Consider the following 13,003-nt stretch of genomic DNA (forward strand, 5'->3'; position numbering starts at 1 on the left):
TGCTCGATCACCTGCTCGTTTGCTGTCCCGTGCGCGCACGGAGCGCGGTGGTGCGTTTACGGGCAGTCGGAGAAATCAACGCCAACAAAAAAAATTACATCCAGCCTAGTTAAGACCATACCAAAGACTATAAAAATGGGACCCATTGCCTCCCTGCGTGTGTGACGATCATTGGGACTTAAAAAAAAAAAAAAAAATTAATTTTTTTTTTTAAAAAAATTCATAAAAATTGGGTGCGTATTATACATGGGTACAAGCTTTTTTCCAGCATCAGCATGCCATTTTTAGGGGTGCGTACTATACATGGGGGCGCACTATACACGGAAAAAAACGCATTGGTACTACTTACCTATGAAATGAAATAGCCTCGCGGGTACAACAGCTATTTGGTGACGCCCCCTGACTACAGTTACCGTAATGTTGGGAAGCGATGCGACCTTGTAATTTACTAGTCGTACTAAAACGTACTAAAACATTTTGGCAGAGCACTGTGTACAACCAGTATGGATCAACAAATACATCAATTCATCCATATATAAGACGCACCGGACTATAAGGCGCACTGTCGACTTTTGATAAAAATGTAGGTTTTTAGGTGCGCCTTATAGGGCGGAAAATATGGTACCTTTTTTTTTTTTTTGTATTCTGAAAATGTAACGCTGGTAGTACATGTATTCCATTACGCACAAGCCTGCATATAAGATTATCAGACATTTTATCCTTGTCTGAGGTCTGTTAAGAATGTATTTGTACTGATAGTAGTGTTTAAAACAAGGCCACTAGTCTTACATATGAAACACTTACAACCAAAAATCTTCATGTGTGTGGGAAGGGCTGCACGATATTGGAGAAACATGCAATCTGGTTGTTGAATATAGCGATGCCAATACCAATGTGATATTTAACATGCACCTAAAGAAATCACGATTTTATTATCCAATGAAAGGATGACAATTATTCATGCATCAAAATAAGCAAGCTCAATGTAGTCTTTGCCAATCAAATGTAATTACTGTAGATAATTTTCAACTATTGGCAAGCGATGCACATTTAAGTTTGACTGGTCAAATCCAGATAAAAGCATACCATTCTACAGGATGTTGCATGTCTTTGTGATATGCATATTGCATTGGCTAATATTGCGACATTGATATTTTTTTCAATATATTGTGCAGCCCTTGTGTGGGGAAAGCCTGTGGATGGATGCAGCCAATCCAAGAAGTGCATTGATTTAGGTACGGGGAAGTATTTTTTATTTTTTTTTATATAAAAATGTCATTTTTTTTGTACAAGATTTTGTTACCCAGTTTTGGAAGTATTTTCCAAAGCAGTTTTTTTTCCTTGCCAACATTGACATTTTAAAACCGACCCAGATGTAGTCCATTTGGAGATCACTTGGTTATTGGTGCATTCTGAACTATGAGACACAAGATAAGAAATCAGAAAAAGAAGAGAAATCCAGTAGCCTAAATACACCGATAAATTGGTTTGGCAGTGAAGCCTAATCAATTTAAAATTGCCTCTAACACTGTGTCTTTCGTTTGGTTGTAATGTGCAGTTTCTGTTTTGTTGATCATGATGTAATCTCTCTCGATTTTCTACACCACTTGCCGACATAAGGGTTGCAAGCGAGCTTATTTAAATATTTTCCCCTATACTCTTCCTTCAGATTGACCCAAAAGTTGCCTTTCCCAGACGTACTCAACCCAAGGTAAGGTGACTTCCACTTGAAGAACTGTATATTGTTCCATGTGAAGCAGTCACTGTTAAATTGTATGGGATACTGTAATGGTAATTGTACATGGTGAGTTTTGGGACACTGGGTATGAATGGCTGCTGTCTATCCAATGTTGCGGATACGTATATGTAGTTATTTATATGCATTGAACGTACAATAGGTTACAATCTTGGAATTTTTTCAAGTCACAGATTTTACGTCATTAAAAAGAACATTTAATGAGTTTTATCTGAACTATGAGTTGCCGTAGTGTGGAGGTGAATTTGCCCTTGTATAGTAAGTTAAAGTAATCATGAAACTTTGCTGTGCTGGGGTTTCTCGCTCTCTTGAGATGCATTGCTTGCATTTTCCACCTTATTTCTGAACACTATAACAAGTACTGCTTGGCTACTAACAAAGCTGTTGGTTAAAAAAATGTACCTCTTTCAACTTTTTTATCTATTTGAAGATATATTGTTAATTCAGGAAATCATTCAGTACATGCTACAAGACCTAGGAGAAAAAAGTTACAAATGACTGCAAATTGATCCTTCTATCTTTCACATTGAGCAAACCTAATTTTTTCGGTGTTGGAAGACACTGCGGTGTGTTCAATTGAGAGTCGGAATTTTGAGCTTGCCACAGTAACGCCAGAGTGGGGTTCTCTCGGCGCTTTTCAGCTGTGTACTGTAAATGTACAACAAAACATGCGTCAATTTTGTCTGGCTTACAAAATTCATCTGCCTTGCTGAGTTGGAGATTCGAGTTCAGGAAGAATAATAATTAAAATCGCCACTCATGGGTACGCATTCTGACATGTTTTTATGTAATGTAAACCAGAGATGGGACCAAGTCACACATGTGCAAGTCTCAAGTAAGTCTCAAGTCTTAACCTTAAAGTCTCAAGTAAGTCCCAAGTCATTTTTTTCTTGGGCAAGTCAAGTCAAGTCACAGATTATGTCAAGTCAAGCCAAGTCCTTAAAAAGGTCAAGTCCAAGTCAAGTCACCTTATTATTGCAATTTTAAAGCTATATATTAGGGGTGTAAATCGCGGGTTTTGTCACGATACGATATAATATCGATATAAAGAACTACGATACGATATTTGCCGATATCTTAAAGCCTGCTGCGATTCATTCACGATATATCGCAATATAGTGCTCTACGATCGATTTTTATTTTTTTTTAATAAAAAATATAGAACCATATCCTGATTTATAACAATTCATACGCAAAATCAACAAGGTACTGCAAACTCTTTATTTAGGAAATTACAAGAGTATTGTAGTATACAAATTGCTTACTTTAACACTGAACTTTGATGTCGTGTTTTTTCTTTAAATGTGCGGCGAGATTTGTGCTCCCTGAATATTTGATCACCACATGGCAGGATTTACAAACTGCACGTGTCTTGTCCGTTGAGCCATCTTTTCTTTGGAATCCATAGTGCTTCCAAACAAATGACTTGAAGCCTAAAGGGGAGCAAATTTCCTCGTCTCTTTGGACATTAGCCATAGCCTCAGCCCAGGAGCCGCGTACTAGTTGTCGCCTCCCCTTTCACGTGCGTGCTCTGCTCAAAACACAACAACGCCGGGCGCACTGCTCCCGGAAAGAGGAAGCAAGCAACAATGAACTGGATTTCAAAATAAAGTCGCGTCTAATGTCCGAGGTCAAACACGGCGATATAAATCGATGTTTACCTTTAGCATCGATGCCAATAAATCGTAGAGCATTATATCGATTAATCGATGTGTATCGATGTATCGTTACACCCCTACTATATATACACACCTATTTAGATAAATGAAAAGCACTTACTGAGCAGAATGGCTCTCCAAATGACGGACAAAGTTTGAAGTTGTCGTTTGGCTGTCTGAAATGTTTCTGTTGCATATCTTGCACTGTGCTGTCTGTCTTTTGCCGTCATAAAGGTAATTACTAGGGGTGTAAATCGTGGGTTTTGTCACGATACGATATAATATCGATACGAAGAACTACGATACGATATTTGCCGATATCTTAAAGCCTGCTGCGATTCATTCACGATATATCGCGATATAGTGCTCTACGATCGATTTTTTTTTTTTTTTTAATAAAAAATATAGAACAATATCCTGATTTATAACAATTTATACGCAAAATCAACAAGGTACTGCAAACTCTTTATTTAGGAAATTACAAGAGTATTGTAGTATACAAATTGCTTACTTTAACACTGAACTTTGATGTCGTGTTTTTTCTTTAAATGTGCGGCGAGATTTGTGCTCCCTGAATATTTAATCACCGCATGGCAGGATTTACAAACTGCACGTGTCTTGTCCGTTGAGCCATCTTTTCTTTGGAATCCAAAGTGCTTCCAAACGAATGACTTGAAGCCTAAAGGGGAGCAAATTTCCTCGTCTTTTTGGACACTAGCCATAGCACCAGCCCAGGAGCCGCGTACTAGTTGTCGACTCCCCTTTCACGTGCGTGCTCCGCTCACAACACAACAACGCCGGGCGCACTGCTCCCGGAAAGAGGAAGCGAGCAACAATGAACTGGATTTCAAAATAAAGTCGCGTCTAATGTCCGAGGTCAAGCACGGCGATATAAATCGATGTTTACCTTTAGCATCGATGCCAATAAATCGTAGAGCATTATATCGATTAATCAATGTGTATCGATGTATCGTTACACCCCTAGTAATTACGATAGCCGAAGGTGATGACTCGCGGTACCGATCCCGCTGACATGTTTGTGCATATCTGATATAAAGGGGCGTGATTCTCCAATAAACACGTTAGGTACGTAGAGAGGGCACGACTGATTGATTGACAGGGTAGTGATCCAATCATGACAACGCCATTCTCAGGCTGCGCTCCTACCGTGTTATTGATATTTTTTTAAATTTATTATTAATCTTATATTCAAACTGAAAACATAAACTAAATAACACTGAAGTCATTCAAGTCACCCTGTCTCAAGTCAAGTCCCGAGTCCTTAACTTCCAAGTCCTAGTCGAGTCTCAAGTTTTTTGTCAAGTCACAAGTCATCAAAACAGCGACTCGAGTTGACTCGAGTCCAAGTCACAGTGACTTGAGTCCCCATATCTGATGTAAACTATGCAGGCTCCATGTCCATCCCAATGGAAGAGGAACTTTACTCCTCTGTTTTACTTTAGATTTGTCTCACCATTTGTGGAAAAAGTAGATGGGACAGATGGTCTTTATGAAACTGATGGGCAGTGTTTCCCGTCTTCCCAGTGTCATCTGTGCCCATGGCCAAATCATACAGGCACACTGCAAAGATGCAGGTCGCAGCAGCACTTGGGCTGCCATGTGAAGAGAGCCTGGTAGTGATGGGGCAGTGACAGCACCACAGACAATCTCTACAGTCCTTAACAACCCAGGCCAGTTACAACACAGAGGGCATCCAATGAACACCTTGGCACCTCCTACACCTAGTGCAACACTGTACACTGAGACACTTCCATTTTTCTCTGATTAGTAATGCTGTGGATTGTTTTATACTGTATGGGTTGCAGATTTGGGTTTCAAGTTTGTTTATGTATGTATGTATTTATTTATTTATTTATTTATTTATTTAAACTTTTTCATGAGCCTCCAGCATGCCGGTGACCTTGTGATAAGATAAGATAAGAGGAACTTTATTAATCTCACGTGTGAGAAACTGCATGTAACAACAGCTCGATTTACAGGAAGGTACAAGTAGGGGGACAAAGGTGCAAAAAGAGACTTCTGGACCGTAGTCCTCGGGCATAAAAAATAGAATACATTATAAAAAGAAAAATATGGAAAAATAACAGCAATTGTAGTAAAACTAAGAATATAAGCTATGAATATTTACAAAAAAAAGAAGAAGATAAAATGGTGGTAAAGTGTCATAAAGTGTATGAAGTGTATGAAGTTTAGTAATGCTAATAACAAAAAGAAATAGTGCACGGGTTATAGAAGTGAAATAGATCTATGTGAGCTGCTTGTGAGCATAAGCAGATAGGAAAATGGATGGATTTGGGTCCAATAATTTGGTGTAGGTCATTTTCCCATTTAGTAATCAGAAATTGTATCAAGGTGTATCAAAGGCAAATGAGTTTGTAGAGTTGTGGACATTATTGGTGACTTTTTTCTTCCCTATGTCCCCATTCGGATATATTGAATGTTATGGTACATTATGGTAATTTAAACAAAACAACACATGCAATTGGATACCTTTCTTACCATGCCTAAATCAGCAATGCTGAGGTAACCTGCACTCTGAACCTGTGAATACCCAGCCGTGATGTAGTTTTTGTTTTCTTCCCTTTTGCTACTGCTGCCCACTAATATTTTTGTACTCCGTGGAGTGAAGTAAAATTGTTTACCTTCATTTTGGGTGTATGTGCATGTTGGTTGTTTTAGGTTTACTGTAAATGTAAGGAATGTGGCATCAAATATGGGACAATATATTATAGAAATGAATAAAATATTTTGGTGTAATAATGAGCCCAAATATATGCACTAAATCAGATTTGAGCAGAAAACCTGCACTGTGATTGCTGCCTTGAGCATGTCATTTTTCATGCTAAACTTTGGACTAACATTTAACAGCTTCACTAATCACAATAGCCCACTTGCGCTTCAAGCCAAGTACTGTATAGCAACCATGAGCACTGACCAACCCAGAGGATGTTGCTGTCCAACCACTAACATCCCCTTATTGAGTGACATTAATGAGGAAAACAGTTGGACAAATTAAAAGCTGTTCTCCCCTTTTTTCATCAGAAAGAGCCAGAAGGCAAACCAGTGTAAAACTCCCTTTGATGTAGGCCAGGAGGGCTCCAGGTATGGATCATTTGACAAGAAGCCATTGTTAGCAGTGAGCGGTAACACTGGTTTATAATATAAAACATTTAGGGCTTGTGTTTTTAGTACCACATTTATTTCATTGTATTAAGTAGTACACTATGCATTCATAGCTAACTGGTATTTTCAGTGTAATCTGATAGTACAGTCCCCTCTAAAAGTATTGGGAAAGTGTAATATGAAGCTACATTCCCCTCTAAAATTATTGGAAGAGTGAGACCAATTTCTTTATTTTTGCTACAGATACATATATTAGACTGAGAAGTCAAAATCTTATTTTTTTGCCATTCTTTATATTGTGGCAATTTTGAGTATTGCAAAATGAAGGAATTGGCTGATGATGTAGGGGTACACTAGCCTGACTTGTGTGCGGGCAGCGTGGGATCGATTCCCTCTAAGTGGCGATGTGCATGTGGGTGACTGGTTGTTCGTCACTATCTGTACCCTGCGACTAGCTGGGGACCAGTTCAGGGTGGATTCTTCCTTTCGCCCAATGTCAGAAGGGACAGGCTGCAGCACCGCCTGCGACCCTGAACAGGATAAGTGGTGTTAGAAATGGATGGGGAAAGAATGGATGCGTGTAAGATGTCAGGATCAGTTTGGTTGCATCTATTGCTCAGGAAGCAGACAAACATATGTTCCAACCACCAGTTTATTTAGTAAATTAATGAGGAGTAATCTAAAACAACAACAAGAGCAATAATAATAATAATAATAATAATAATAATAATAATAATAATAATAATAATAATAATAATAATAATAATAATAAAGAAGATATACTATAATAAAAGTATACATACATAAACAATAATAATAATAATAGGGAGGCGGCTCGGTGGCGCACTGGGTAGCACGTCCGCCTCACAGTTAGGAGGGTGCGGGTTTGATTCCGCCTCCGGCCCTCCCTGTGTGGAGTTTGCATGTTCTCCCCGGGCCCGCGTGGGTTTTCTCCAGGCACTCCGGTTTCCTCCCACATCCCAAAAACATGCTTGGTAGGCTGATTGAAGACTCCAAATTGTCCCTAGGTATGAGTGTGAGTGCAAATGTTTGTTTGTCTCTGTGTGCCCTGCGATTGGCTGGCAACCGGTTCAGGGTGTCCCCCGCCTACTGCCCGATGACAGCTGGGATAGGCTCCAGCGCGCCCGCGACCCCCGTGGGGACTAAGCGGTTCAGAAAATGGATGGATGGATGGATGGATAATGATAATGATAATAATAATAATAATGATAATGATAATGATAATGATAATGATAATGATAATGATAATGATAATGATAATGATAATAATCATAATCATAATCATAATCATAATCATAATCATAATCATAATCATAATAATAATATCAATTCCTTTCGACCTTTTCCCCTCTGGGGTCGCCACAGGAAATTTTTCACACTGGATACCCTTCCTGACGTAACCCTCTGCATTAACCCGGGCTTGGGACAGGCACAGGGAAGATACAGGCTTGTGCCCCCCTGCACTGCATCTGGTTTCCTGACTGGGAATCTAACCCAGGCCGTGGCGGTGAGAGCGATGAATCCTAACCACTAGATCATCAAGGAATAATAATAATAATAATAATAAAAACAAATATTCAGTCGCATACACTACAAAGATATTTATTGTTCAAACTGCTAAACTTTTTTTCACCACATTTTACCCCTTTTGAATTTGATTCTTTTTGCAACACATTGCAAAAAAATGAGAGAGAAGTGTATTTACTAGGGGTGTAAATCGCGGGTTTTGACACGATACGATATAATATCGATATAAAGAACTACGATACGATATTTGCCGATATCTTAAAGCCTGCTGCGATTCATTCACGATATATCGCGATATAGTGCTCTACGATTGATTTTTTTTTTTTTTTAATAAAAAATATAGAACAATATCCTGATTTATAACAATTCATAAGCAAAATCAACAAGGTACTGCAAACTCTTTATTTAGGAAATTACAAGAGTATTGTAGTATACAAATTGCTTACTTTAACACTGAACTTTGATGTCGTGTTTTTTCTTTAAATGTGCGGCGAGATTTGTGCTCCCTGAATATTTGATCACCGCATGGCAGGATTTACAAACTGCACGTGTCTTGTCCGTTGAACCATCTTTTCTTTGGAATCCAAAGTGCTTCCAAACGAATGACTTGAAGCCTAAAGGGGGGCAAATTTCCTCGTCTTTTTGGACACTAGCCATAGCACCAGCCCAGGAGCCGCGTACTAGTTGTCGCCTCCCCTTTCACGTGCTCACAACACAACAACGCCGGGCGCACTGCTCCCAGAAAGAGGAAGCAAGCAACAATGAACTGGATTTCAAAATAAAGTCGCGTCTAATTTCCGAGGTCAAACACGGCGATATAAATCGATGTTTACCTTTAGCATCGATGCCAATAAATCGTAGAGCATTATATCGATTAATCGATGTGTATCGATGTATCGTTACACCCCTAGTATTTACCATAGTGTTATATTACTTTGCTTTTTAGCAACACTTGAGGAACTGAGGACACTAATTGTTGAAGCTTTGTAGGTGGAATTCTTCCCCATTATTGTTTGATAAACTTGTAATTTAAGCTGCTTAACGGCCTGGGGTCACTGTTGTCGTATTTTGTGTTTTAAGTCAAACATTTCAATGGAATACAGGTCTGGACTGCTGACAGGGCAATCTAATAAACACAATCTGTTACTATAAAGCTATGCTGTACAATGTGCAAAATGTGATTTGGCGTTGTCCTCCTGTAATAAGCAGGCACGTCCCCAAAAAAATCTTGGCTTTGTTGGCAGCATTTGTAGATGAAGCGCTGACCTTTGTTAACTGACAATCTTTTTTGAGGTGTTCCTGAGCCCATATGGCATTATGATGTTGTTTTTTAGTACAGTACCACCTGCGGCATCTGAGGTCATGGGCAGTGTTGGTTTTCAGCCTTGCTGCTTTCTCCAAATTCTCTGAACGTTTTGATAATACACTATTATGGATATTAAATGATGTACCGTTTTTTTCCGTGTATAGTGCGCAATATTTAACTAATTTATTGTCCTAAAATCTGGGGTGCGTATTATACATGGGTACAAAAATTTTTTTTAATTTTTTTTTTTTTTTTTTAAAGAAAGTCATGGTACAACAAAACCAACAACAGGACTGACCGACAAAGTCGTGGAACAAAAAGACAGGGTGACATTACCAAAGACAGGAACAGAATGACAGTAACACATGCAATGATCCAACGGTGAGCGAGGGGCAGACAGGACTTAAATACAAAACACGTTACATCGATTGAGGTGACACAGGAAGAGCGGGGTGACGCGAACAGAAACTATGGCAACCTAGACACATAGCAAAACTGGGGACGAGACATGACAAATCTCCCCCGAAATAAAACTCACCTTTCTTCTTGTTTGTTGTCAATCGCGCATCGCATTCAGCCATCCTACCCAACACACTTAGTAAAATTCATAATTGACGACACATCGTTTGATGCGATGGTGCAATCCTCGATGGTGTGTTATTGTCAAACATTGTTTGTTTTTTAATCTCCATCGCGGACCGGACGTCATACGGAGGCCGCCATTACAGATGCGCAGAACGGTTGCGCAAGACACGTCAGCTATATAAAGAGCGAGAGTTCAGTTCTCCACCTATTAGTTTCAATTCACAGTTTAATTAGCAGTTTCAATCAGCAAATAACAAAATGCGTATTACAGGTAATATTTTATTTCACAACACTTTGCCTTGTTCCTTTCGTCTCTGCTGTTCATTTCAAACACGCTCCATACGACTGCAATGCTCTTGTATCAGACGCTCGCTCGATCACCTGCTAGTTTGCCGTCTGTCACAATGTACCCTACACAAATCCGAAACATTTGTTGCGGCTCCGAGTCACGACGAGGGGCAAGTTTTGGTTTCCAAGGGTGTTTTTATTCCTCTTCAACGTCTCTCCCATACAGAGCCGCCTCTTTCCCGTGTGCGCACGGAGCGCGGTGGTGCGTTTACGGGCAGTCGGAGAAATCAACGCCAACAAAAAAAATGACATCCAGCCTAGTTAAGACCATACCAAAGACTATAAAAATGGGACCCATTGCCTCCCTGCGTGTGTGACGATCTTTGGGACTTAAAAAAAAAAAAAAAAAAAAAAAAATTAAAAAGAAAAATTCATAAAAATTGGGTGCGTATTATACATGGGTACAAGCTTTTTTCCAGCATCAGCATGCCATTTTTAGGGTGCGTACTATACATGGGGGCGCACTATACACGGAAAAAAACGGTAATCCCTGAAGTTCTTGCAATCTTACTTTGAGAAACAAAGTGGCCCATCTTTACAACTAAGCATTTCGGAGCCTTTCTTTTATGCCTAATCATGTAACTTGTTTTCAATTAACCTATTCACCTGGGGAATGCTCCAAATGCGTGTTTTTTTTAGCATTCAACTTTCCTATTCTTTTCTTGGCCCTGTCCTAGTAGTCGATGGAACATGTTGCAGGTATCAAGTATACTCCAAGTAAGCTTTGTCTGCATCCCGAACCTGAAAATACATATATCCGTTCATGTATAACTGAGTTTCAAAAGCGTATCTTCGATTACAGTGATCTGGCGGCCTGAACTTTTAGATCAGCCGTTAGTGCCCTGTGTTTCCAAGTTGGCGGGATGGGTTGGCTGTAAGAATAATAACGTCACCGGTTACATATTTTCGCGGCCGATAGTGAATGAATCATGGGGAATGATTCCCTCCACCACCTCCACCTCTGTCGACCCAAAACAAGTTAGAGGGCATCTAAATTGGTGGGGGGTGGGCACGATCGTGCATGTATGTAAAACACATGCATGATCGTGTCCAACCATGTCATATGTAAATCATCAGCAGTTTATCTGCCAATATCATGCAAAGAACTCCAGTGAGTCTATATCTGTTTCTGCACTGTCAAGCACTGCCAGTGTTCGCTCAGAATATCTGAATGTCGGAATGAATGAGGTGTGCTGCCAGGATTGGCCAAGAAAAATCTACCTCCAGCCCACAACGGCATACAAAGGTGCAAACGCAGAGCCTGGAAATCCCGAATCATTGCTGTGCCAGGGATTGAGTCTGGAGGAAAGTCTCAACAAGCACATTTTTGAGATGGGGCAAACCGGAGCAAACAACGAAATCAACCAATCAGCAAAGAGTACGTGACATTGAAGAAAAAATCTTCTTTTAAAATAGATTATTTTGGAAGAAGTGCTGTTGGGTTTGAATGAAGATGTGTTTTTGGGTCTTTAAAACTGATTTACCGTTTTTTTCCGTGTATAGTGCGCCCCCATGTATAATACGCACCCTAAAAATGGCATGCTGATGCTGGAAAAAAGCCTGTACCCATGTATAATACGCACCCAATTTTTATGAATTTTAAAAAATTTTTTTTTTTTTTTTTTTTTAAGTCCCAATGATCGTCACACACGCAGGGAGGCAATGGGTCCCATTTTTATAGTCTTTGGTATGGTCTTAACTAGGCTGGATGTAATTTTTTTTGTTGGCGTTGATTTCTCCGACTGCCCGTAAACGCACCACCGCGCTCCGTGCGCGCACGGGAAAGACGCTTGCGGACGTGAAAAAGGCGGCTCTGTATGGGAGAGACGTTGAAGAGGAATAAAAACACCCTTGGAAACCAAAACTTGCCCCTCGTCGTGACTCGGAGCCGCAACAAATGTTTCGGATTTGTGTAGGCTACATTGTGACAGACAGCAAACGAGCAGGTGATCGAGCAAGCGTCTGATACGAGAGCATTGCGGTCGCATGGAGCGTGTTTGAAGTGAACAGCAGAGAAGAAAGGAACAAGGCAAAGTGTTGTGAAATAAAATGCACAGAACGGCTGCGCAAGACACGTCAGCTATATAAAGAGCGAGAGTTGTTTTCTTCCTATGAGTTTCAATTCACAGTTTAATTAGCAGTTTCAATCAGCAAATAACAAAATGCGTATTACAGGTAATATTTTATTTCACAACACTGCCTTGTTCCATTGGTCTTTCCCGTGCGCGCACGGAGCGCGGTGCTGCGTTTATGGGCAGTCGGAGAAATCAACGCCAACAAAAAAAATTACATCCAGCCTAGTTAAGACCATACCAAAGACTATAAAAATGGGACCCATTGCCTCCCTGCGTGTGTGACGATCATTGGGACTTAAAAAAATAAAAATAAAAAATAAAAAAAAAATAAAAAAAATTTTTTTTGTACCCATGTATAATGCGCACCCCAGATTGTAGGACAATAAATTAGTTAAATTTTGCGCACTATACATGGAAAAAAACGGTAAAATTTTTTTTGTACCCATGTATAATGCGCACCCCAGATTTTAGGACAATAAATTAGTTAAATTTTGCGCACTATACACGGAAAAAAACGGTAATACTGAATGACGTTCACAAAGTATTGTCTCCCTTGCTCGCCATTTTGGGGTTGGAGAGAAAC

General features: G+C 39.8%; 1 protein-coding gene across 1 annotated transcript in view; it reads left to right on the plus strand.

Annotated features, from left to right (window-relative positions):
- msi2b (musashi RNA-binding protein 2b) overlaps positions 1-13,003 on the plus strand; it is a 139,806-nt gene that overhangs the window by 12,833 nt on the left and 113,970 nt on the right. The window contains exon 6 of the mRNA XM_061281951.1: positions 1,670-1,711. Coding sequence (XP_061137935.1) covers positions 1,670-1,711 — 42 coding nt within the window. The remainder of the gene's footprint in view (positions 1-1,669; positions 1,712-13,003) is intronic.

Source organism: Syngnathus typhle, linkage group LG6 (assembly GCF_033458585.1).
Source record: "Syngnathus typhle isolate RoL2023-S1 ecotype Sweden linkage group LG6, RoL_Styp_1.0, whole genome shotgun sequence".
NCBI lineage: Eukaryota > Metazoa > Chordata > Actinopteri > Syngnathiformes > Syngnathidae > Syngnathus > Syngnathus typhle.